This window comes from Phocoena phocoena, chromosome 10 (assembly GCF_963924675.1).
Source record: "Phocoena phocoena chromosome 10, mPhoPho1.1, whole genome shotgun sequence".
In the NCBI taxonomy this organism is placed as follows: Eukaryota; Metazoa; Chordata; class Mammalia; order Artiodactyla; family Phocoenidae; genus Phocoena; species Phocoena phocoena.
In genome coordinates, this window is record NC_089228.1 from 98,229,549 (window position 1) to 98,239,663 (window position 10,115).

Sequence of the window (10,115 nt, forward strand, 5' to 3'; positions counted from 1 at the left end):
TGTGTGACAGAGAGAGAGAGAGAGAGAGCTGGAGAGAGCGAGAGATTGACTTAGTGAAATTGCTTAAGAATCATTAAAATGAAAAAAAGGAGGTGTATGAGAAAATATCTTAGTGAAAATGTTTTGATGCTGTGTCTTATCTATCAAGTTCGTTGAAATGTGAGTTCTATGTAGAATTTGCACAAATCCAAGGAAAATGCCAGGATGCTCAAGCTTCTAAATCCAGGATGTTGTTTATATTTACAAAGACCTCTCCAACAGGAACTGTTAGACTGCAGGAAACCTCATTTTCAATATGTCTGCGTAACACCAATAAACAGTAACAAAAATTATATCTGAATATGGAGAGAAATAGCCTTCTTAACGTTCACCTCCTATATCTTTTTTCTCTAATAAGTTTCCTGACCACAATGCTCATTAGTGGTACAATAAAAAGGAGGTACTGGTAAATAATAACAATTCTTTGTATTTATACGGTGCCTTTGATCAGAGTACCTCAAAGCTTTCATGACTCATTAATCTGTGAAATACATCAGTGAAGTGTAAAGACGTCAAGGATTATTACCCTCTTTTTGTAAACAGAGAAACTGAGGCATTTGCAAGAAACTATCCCAAGGTCATTCAATGATTTGATGACAGGGGTAAGATCTATAGACCAGATCTAATTAGAGTAAAGACAAACAGTGCTCAAAAAAAACCAGTAGCTTCTGTGAAATCGCTGAAAAGTTTTATGCAATGCTTGGAAACAACATTGCTTTAAAAGACACACTTTTTATTTAGTTTTCATTTTGAGTGATTTCTTCCATTTAGTAATGGAGACCTCTCCACAGCTTCCTATTTAGATCACTTAATATTGGGCTATTTCCTTGAGACCTCTCTGGCTTGCATTTCTTCTATGTGAAGAAATAGTATATGTTTCTTATGAAACAGTTTAATTACTAATAGAAAAAAATGAAAATAACTTTATATATATCTATGTTTATATATATCTATGTATGTCAACACTTATAAATATTTAGTCAAATATCAATCTGTCTATCATCGATTGATTTGGAAAAACTATTCTACAGAAATATATTGTACTCTACTTCATTGCAATTTCCATATGAATGAAGGTTAAAGGCATAAACCCTGCAATATTATTTTTTTTTCCCAAAGCCAACTGCTCAGTTCCAATTAGAAACGACCCTCAGAAGATGGCAAATCACATTTTCCTCAAAACTTGTCTCATAAAAACAACTCATTGTATGGTTTCTTGGAAGAAAAAATATTTATTTTTTTACGTGATTATTTTCTCATTACCCCTTTACTCTGTTATGATTACTTAAATTTTCAAAGGGTTGTGCCGTGGGACCCCTGTGGAGTGGCAGAGTCTGTAAGGGAAGGGATTACCTTGTTTGCACACACACAGAGAATTTTGTATTTTATGTCTTTGTTCCTATTCCCTGTTTCCTAGTACAGTTGACCCTTGAATCGCACGGGGGTTATGGGACCCCTGAAGAGTGGAAAATTCATGGAATCAGGAGTCAGCTCTCTGAATCCCCAGTTCCACATCCTAGGATTCAACCCACCTCTGATGGTGTAGTACTGTATTTATTGAAAAAAAATCCTCATATAAGTGAACCTGAGCAGTTCAAACCCATGGTGTTCAAGGGTCACTGTATACTTAGTAGACCTTCAAGATCGCCAACTGATTTCCTTGTTATTTGGCTGGACATTTACTTTTCTCATACTATCTGTTTTGTTTTTATGACATACCAAGTCTCTCTGGTGTTTTTCAGTTAAAATCCAGCGTCACCGGTTGTTTAAATGTGGTCCGTCAATGCTTATTAGAATGCACATTCCTGGGTACCAACACAGACTTACTGTCTCATAATCTCTGGGAAAGGAGTCCTAGAATATATAAACACAAACCCTCTAGGAGGTTTTTAGTCACATTAAACTTAAGATCTTTTCCTATCTTACAATTATAGATAATATTTCTACAGCACTTAACATGTGCTAGGCATTGTTCTAAGTACTTTATATATAATAACATTTAATTCTCATAGAAACTTTTGAGATGTTATGACTTAAAAAAAAGTATCTTGCTAAGACCATGAATTCCTATTCTCCATATACATTTGTAATATACTAATTGTAAATGAGATAAGACAACACCTATAAAATATGAGGCAGCATTTAAGATTTAATTGATAGGAGGTTGTAAAGTAGTATAAGAGTCCCTGATTACCCTTCACTCAGATTGAATTGCTTTTTAAAAATTATCGCAGGAGTGGTAAAATTATTTAATTGAGATTTTTTTTTTTTTTTAGCAAAGAGGTAGCTCTTTTTTTAAAAAAATAATTTTATTTATTTTTGGCTGTGTTGGGTCTTCGTTGCTGCACGCAGGCTTTCTGTAGTTGTGGTTAGCGGGGGCTACTCTTTGTTGTGGTGCGCGGGCTTCTCATTCCGGTGGCTTCTCTTGTTGCGGAGCACGGGCTCTAGGCGCACAGGCTTCAGCAATTGTGGCACATGGGCTCAGTAGTTGTGGCTCTCGGGCTCTAGAGCGCAGACTCAGTAGTTGTGGTGTACGGGCTTAGTTGCTCCGCGGCATGTGGGATCTTCCCGACCAGGGATTGAACCTGTGTCCCCTGCATTGGCAGGTGGATTCTTAACCCCTGTGCCACCAGGGAAGTCCCGAGATCTTTTTGTTTTCTTATGGCAGAGTGAATTCATTCAATCTATCTTTGGGTCCTGGTCATAGATAATGGGATATTTTCATTTATTGTCATTTTTTTTATTGTTAGTTTTGATTTTTAGGGTCTTAAAGTTTGTTCACTAATAAATTACCTCAAAAAAAAAACAACACAAATTTTTTCTCTAGGATGTTTTTGGGATAAACAAGGAAATGTGAATATGGACACGGTATTAAATGATATTAAAAAATTAGTGTTGCTACAGTAATCAAGGCAGTGTGATATTGGTGAAAAAATAGACAACTAGATGAATGGAACGTAATAGAGAGACCAGAAATAGACTGACATAAATATAGTCAACTGAGTTTTGACAAAAGAGCAAAGGAAATTCAATGGAGAAAAAATAGTCTTTTCAACAAATTGTGCTGGAACAACTGGACATCCACATGCCAATAAAACAAAAACAAAAACATAAAACCTAGACACAAACCTTACATCTCTCACAAAAGTTAACTCAAAATGGATTATAGCCTAAATGTAAGATGTAAAACTATAAAACTCCTAGAAGATAACACAGGAGGAAATCTAGCTATGGCAGTAACTATTTAGATACAACACCAAAGACACAACCCAGGAAAGAAATAACTGATAAGCTAGACTTCAATAAAACTAAAGCCTTCTGCTCTGTGAAAGACAGTGTCAAGAGAGTGAAGAGACAAGCAACACACCAGGAGAAAATATTTGTAAAAGACATATCTGATAAAGAACTGTTGTCCATAATATATAAAGAACTCTTAAAACTCAATAATAAGAAAATAAACAACATGATAGGCATTTTTAAAGAAGCTCTATGTTATGTGTCACTAGGGAAATACAAATTAAAACAACAGTGAGATATCACTACATACCTATTAGATTGGCCAAAATCAAAAAGCACTGATGACATCAAATGCCATTCTTTGCCGTGGGGAGTGCAAAATGGTACAGCCATTTTGGAAAACAGATTGGCAGTTTCTTACAAAACTCAAATACTCTTACCATATGATCCTGCAATCACTGTCCTCAATATTTACCCAATGAGTTAAAAACTTACGTTTACACAAAAATCTACACATGGGATGTTTATAGCAACTTTATTTATAATTGCCAAAACTTGGAAGCAATCAAGATGTCGTTCAGTTGGTGAATGGATAAATAACCTGTGGTTCATCCAAACAATGGAATATTATTTAGCACTAAAAAATGAGCTGCTAAGTCATGAAAAGACATGGAGGAACCTTAAATGAATATTCCTGAGGGAAAGAAGCCAATTGAAAAGCCTTCATAGCAATTCCAACTATATGACATTCTGGACAAGGCAAAATAGGGAGATAGTAAAAAGATCTGTGGTTAGATGGGAGGGAGGGATGAATAGGCAGAGTACAGAGAATTTTTAGAGCAGTTAAACTAATCTGTTTAATACTGTAATGGTAGATATATGTCATTATACATTTGTCTAAACCCATAAAATGTACAACCCCAGGAGTGAACCGTAATGTGAACTATGGACTTTGGAAAATTATTGTGTCAATGTAGGTTCAAATGTTGATGGTAAGGGAAGTGTGTGTGGCAGGGGAGGGGGAACATCTGCACTTTTGGGATATGGGAAATCTCTGTACTTCGGGTGGTAATGATGTGTCAGTGTAGGTTCATCGATTTTGACAAATATGCCACTCTGCTGGGGAATGTTGATAGTGGGGAGGCTGTGAGTGTGTGAGGCCAAAGGTATATGAGAACTCTCTGTATTTTCTACTCAATTTTGCTGAGAAAATAAAACTGCTCTGAAAAATAAAGTCTATTTTTTTAAAAAGTGCTAATTTTGTAATGTGTCATAATGACATTATGGTTATGAAAAAAATGCTCTCCTTTAAGAGATGGATACTGCAGTATTTAATGGTGAAATGTCAAATGTCTTTAATTTGCTTTAAAAATTTCAGACTTTGTACATATATACATATAAATGGAGCAAATACGGCAAAATTTAATCATTATTAAATCTAGATAATGGGTATGTAGTGGTTTCATTATATAATTCTCTCTACTCTTTTATATATTTTGACATTGTTCATAATTAAAAGCAAAAATACTTTTATGCAATTACCACACATTAATTTATTTTTGAATTCTGTTGAGACCATTTAAGTCACCAGTCCTACACTCTGGCAGAACATTAGAATCACACGGGGATTAATTAAGTTAGAATTTCTGGGTAGTGGTAGGGGAGTGGGTATTTTAAGAAGCTCAAATATGCATCAAGAATTGAGAACCAGTGGTCTAACTGCTCTATTCCCGGTTTCTGAAAATAAAGAAAATGATGTAGTGAACAATTTTTTCATGGTACCCAAAGGCTCAGTCATGTAACTCTCAGCTATTTCTAGCCATAAGGCAACGGTAGCATGGTAATCTCAGCTTCCCCCACTCTAGTGACCATAATAATTTCCCATTAATGTGGTCATATATGACTGATACATACATGGATGAATAGATAGATAGATAGATAGATGATAGACAGTAGATAGAATTTTAATATAATGAACTTAAATTTATTGAGTCCCAGGCATTGGGACAGGAGCTTTTGTTACCTCTTTTTCTTTTTGCACATAACCGTGGGAGATAGGTGTGATGATCCCCATGCTTTAGGTGAGGACATCGAAGCTGAAAGCTTGTTATTCTTTTCTCATGTTTCACCCAGAATTCTCAGATGCCCCTGTACCCTTTCCTTGACTCTTCAGAGTTTATTTTATTCCATTCTTTGAGGCAGATGCCGCAGCATTTTGCTGTAGGAGGTCACATGGGCATACTCTTTCCAATTCTTGTATCTGTGGCTTCTTTCATTCCTCGTGGCTTTCCTTTCGGCTCATTACAACTCAAGTCTCACCTTTGAGAGAACTGACTAAAATATATTTAAATAGCATGTCATTTAGATTATTTTTTTAAAAGCAATTTTCCACTGTAGATTTAGAAACCAACAGATCTCTTTTAGCCAGCATAATTTCTGATTAACTGATTTCATCTGTGCGAAATTACATAAGCAAACCTGAGACAAGACTCCATCAATTTTTTTGCCTTTGGATGTAACATAATATTTTCAAAAATGAACCAAATAGAGTAATTAGCCCCCAGGCAGAGCAAATGACTCTAATAGCCATCTCCCACACATTTCTTTGGTGGAAAGACCAAAAATGAAAATAAAAATGTGGCAGCCCATAGGTTAAAGCCCTGCATGTATCCTATTAAGTAACAGTTTGGAATACCAATACAAAGAGTTACCCTTCTAGAAGTTCAAAAAGAGAAAAGAATTGATGTCTTCGCTTTAGGCTGCCAACAAGCGCTCTTCTGATGGACTGTTGATTTCAACAGTGCTTGACTGCCTGTAATTGCACGGAGAGACCTTTATTTTTCAGTTCTTTAGTTTATTCAGTTTTTATTTGGTTTCAATTCCATTATTTGTGGCAGAATAAAATCACAAATAAAACATTCTAATTGTACTAGGTGAGAATCAACATTTTATATTTTGAAAAGGAGAAATGATCTGTGAAGATCCATCCTTAGGAGGTAGGAGGTCTGAGTTCTGAGCCCCAAAGTTCAGACTAGCTCCCTATTACTTGGGAAAAACCCTCAAGCAGTCTGGATCTTGGTTTTCATAGTTGCATAATTAGAGGGCTGGATTTCATCATTTTAAGGTTCTTTTAGTCCCCCAAATTTTAATGATGTTACCTTAATTTACATATACTAGTTATTAAAGAGATAGCAGATAATCCCCAATTCATGATATGGTGAAGATTTTCTTCTTTGTGGGTTAATTATATTTTACATCAGTATTTCTAAATGTTTGTGAGCATTAAAACCAACTGGGGTGCATGATAAGGTGGGCGCTCTGATTTATTGGGATTAGAGGGTGACTAGCAACCTACATTTTGAATAAGTTCCCTAGGTGATGCTCTGGAAATTGTGCAGTGGAGTAGAAGGGGAGCACAGGGAGGTAGGGCTTGAAAGCGGTCAGCCGTCAAACATCATGAAAGGAGTCAGACTCCTGAGTACCTGAATTTGCCTACTTTGGGGTTAATTTGCTTTTTTATTTTTTTTAAGTTTTAAGGTGAAAGCATATATTGATTTTTATATTTTATGTCTTCCCTACAATGTAGACTTTAAGTGCTCTAAATTTTCTTCTCTGTACTTTTTTGCTGTATTCCACTAATTTGGCATGTTATGCTTTATCATTTAGTTCAATTTTAGTTTAGTTTTTAATTCATTTAGTTTCATTTTTTAGTTTAGTTTTTAGTTCATTTAGTTTCATTTTTTAGTTCAATATTTTTCAATTTGCCTTTGACCTATGGGTTCTCTGGAAGCATGTTGTTTAATTTCCAAATATTTGGGGAGTTCTAGATATCTTACTCTTGTCGATTTCTAATTTAATGCATTTGTGATCAGAGAAAATACTCTGCATTATGTTAATCCTTTGACATTGATTGCAACTTGTTTTAAGGCGCAGAGTATGGTCTATCTTATTGAATGTTCCATGTACCCTTGAGAAGACTGTACATTATGCTCTTGTTGGATGTAGTGTTCTATAAATATCAAATAGGTCAAATCATTTGATAGTACTGTTAACATTTTCTACATTTTTACTGATTTTTTTGGTCTTTTTCTATGAATTATCAAACTCCCCAAGTATGACTGTGAATTTGTCTCTTTTTCCTTTTAGTTCTGCCAATTGTTCTTTCATGTGTCTAGAAGCTTTATTGTTACACACCTTTAAGATTGTTGTTTTTCCCTTTAATCGTTATGAAATGCCCCTCTTTATCTTTGGTCATACTCTGTATCTTGAGGTCTAGTTTGTCTGATGTTAATATAGTCACATCTGATTACCCATGCTTAGTGTTGCATGGTTTTTACTTTTTCATTCCTTTACTTTCAAAATTTTATGTGAAAGGTATGTTTCTTGCTAATGACATATATTGGGTTGGCCAAAAGGTTCGTTCAGGTTTTTCCCTTAACGTCTTATGGAAAAACCCGAACGAACTTTTTGGCCAGCCCGAATAGTTTGGTCTTAGATTTTTAATTTAGTCTGACAATCTCTTCCTTTGTATAAGGATATTTAGACCATTTACATCTGTTAAAATCACTAATATGCATGGGTTTAAATATATTATCTTGTTATTTGATTTGTCTTGTCTGCTCTTTGTTGCTCTGTTTCGTGCTGAATCAAGTAGGCGGGTTTTTCTTTTTTTTGTATCCATTTTATCTGTTCTATTGATGTTTTTATCATGCCTCCTGGAGATTTTTTTCTTTAATGGTGTTCTAGAGATTACAATATGTATCTTAGTCTTACTTATCATAGTCTGCCTTCAAAAGCATTTTGCTACTTCACAAAAAAATTTAAGAATTTTACAATAGTATATTTCTAACTGTGAAATCCCGTGCTTTGTGCACTTGGTGGTGTATATTTTACTTCTATAAATATACTATGACCTCCAATACATTGTTATTATTATAATTTTACTTCAACTAGTCAATAGACATTTAAAGAAATTGAAAGACATATATCTTTAAAAATATAAATGGTAAAACATTATAGAGGTCTCTCCCAGGAGTGAATAATAATTTTCTGTATTTTATTGGATTATGCTTTCTTTTGACCTTAGCTCTGAAATAGGCTATAAAAAACTGTGATTGTGCAGGTTATCCAGGTTTGTTTTATTTTTCAGGTGGGAGGGACATTCTCTTGAGACATTTTTGACTTAAGTAGAAGCAAAAGTCTCTCTTGCCTGAATCTTCAAACTCTCATTTAAATTTTTTCCCTCTTTACTGAACTATAATTTCAAATCACCCACAGTTTAAAAACGGACACTTTTCCTTGACCATTTATCCTTTTTTTTTTCCCTGATGGCCATAAATATTTATCATCGTCATCCCCTAACTAGAAAGAATAATGTCCCCTTGCTTTCTCCATTTCTTTCTCCTATTAGTCTTTTCTCAGTCCTCTAATGTTTAGTTTCCAGTATGGCTACTGGGATAGTTTCTCTTTCTATGACCTACAGTTGCCAGGTCAATCACTTTTAAATTCATATTTTATTTGAGCTATTGCATTCAAAGCATTAGAAACATGCTACTTTACTGAAACTCCCTGATCACTTGCTTTTACGGCCTCTCTTAATCTCTAGGTCCTCTTGTTCAGTCTATCTTTATTTTATTTTTTTAAACTATTTTTTATTGGAGTATAGTTGCTTTACAGTACTGTGTTAGTTTCTGCTGTACAGCAAACCATCTATCTTTAAAATGCTGTTTTTCCTCAAATTCTTTCTAACCCAGATTCTTTTTCTGCTCCATGCATTTACTGCAGGGCATCTCACCCAGTACAACAGCTTCAGCTTTTATCTGAAGACTCAAGTTTTTATCTCCAACCCAGATCGCTGTCCTGCTCTCCAGAGCTGTGTACGAAACTGCCTTCACGACACCATCACTGGTTTCCCCTGTTTTTTATTTCCCCCCTCCCACCTCCAACCTCCTCTTCTTGAATTCTTTATCTCATTGAAAATTACTCCATTTTCTATGTGGTTATCCAAACTAGAAACCTGGAAGTCACCCTCAATTCCTGCCTTGTCCTTAGTCACATCAGCCGTCCAGGCCTATTCATTCACCTCCCATGCATTTCTGTAATCTCAGTCTTCCTCTCCAGCCCCATGGCCCCATCCCTGAAGTGACAGCCCTGCCACCTTGCACTGCACTATACCTGCTTCACCCATCTCTCTGCGGTGTCATCAGCCTGCTGCTATGACAATCCGATCTGATCGCTTCCTGTTTGAAATCTGTAACTGCTTCCCCATTATCTATAATGCCTAGCACAGAAGAGACACTGAATCGTTTTGAAAGAGTGAAAGAAAGGTCAAACAAAATTACATTGAAATATATTCAATGAACTATATATTGACCTTTTGTTCTCTCACCCTTTTCAATTTTTCCAACTTGACCTCATACATTTCTGCCCTTCACCTTTCATACTCTAGCAATTATCAAATCATTCATGGTTGCAGGAATAAGCCTCCTTGCCCTTGACATGTTGTCCCTTTTTTCTGAAACCTTTACCTATTGACGTCTCCCAGAGAAAGTCAGGTGGTCCTTTAGTTCTAACCGAGTTTGGAGAAATCTCCACTCTAGCACTTAATTATCTGTTGGCTTCCAGATAAGAATTTCATAAATGATACACTCCTAAACGGGGAACTTTACCTTTTCTACTGAGTACCTCAGCATCTAGGAAATTGTCTGGTATACAATAAAAGCTCAGAAAAGTACAAGGAAAAGAGCATGAGTTCAAACCAGGTTATAACATAGTAAACTAGGAACTGGTAGTGACGTAGGAAAGCCTGTGGGGTCGGATCACTTATTATTTATCACAGT

The 10,115-nt window shown here is 35.5% G+C and overlaps 1 protein-coding gene across 1 annotated transcript in view; it reads left to right on the forward strand.

Moving 5' to 3' along the window:
* The window catches only part of LOC136129709 (uncharacterized), a gene marked incomplete at its 5' end in the record, with an annotated part of 268,536 nt that overhangs the window by 28,536 nt on the left and 229,885 nt on the right, over nt 1–10,115 (forward strand). The window contains one exon of the mRNA XM_065886016.1: nt 1,457–1,584. Within this exon, the coding sequence (XP_065742088.1) occupies nt 1,457–1,584 (128 nt within the window). The remainder of the gene's footprint in view (nt 1–1,456; nt 1,585–10,115) is intronic.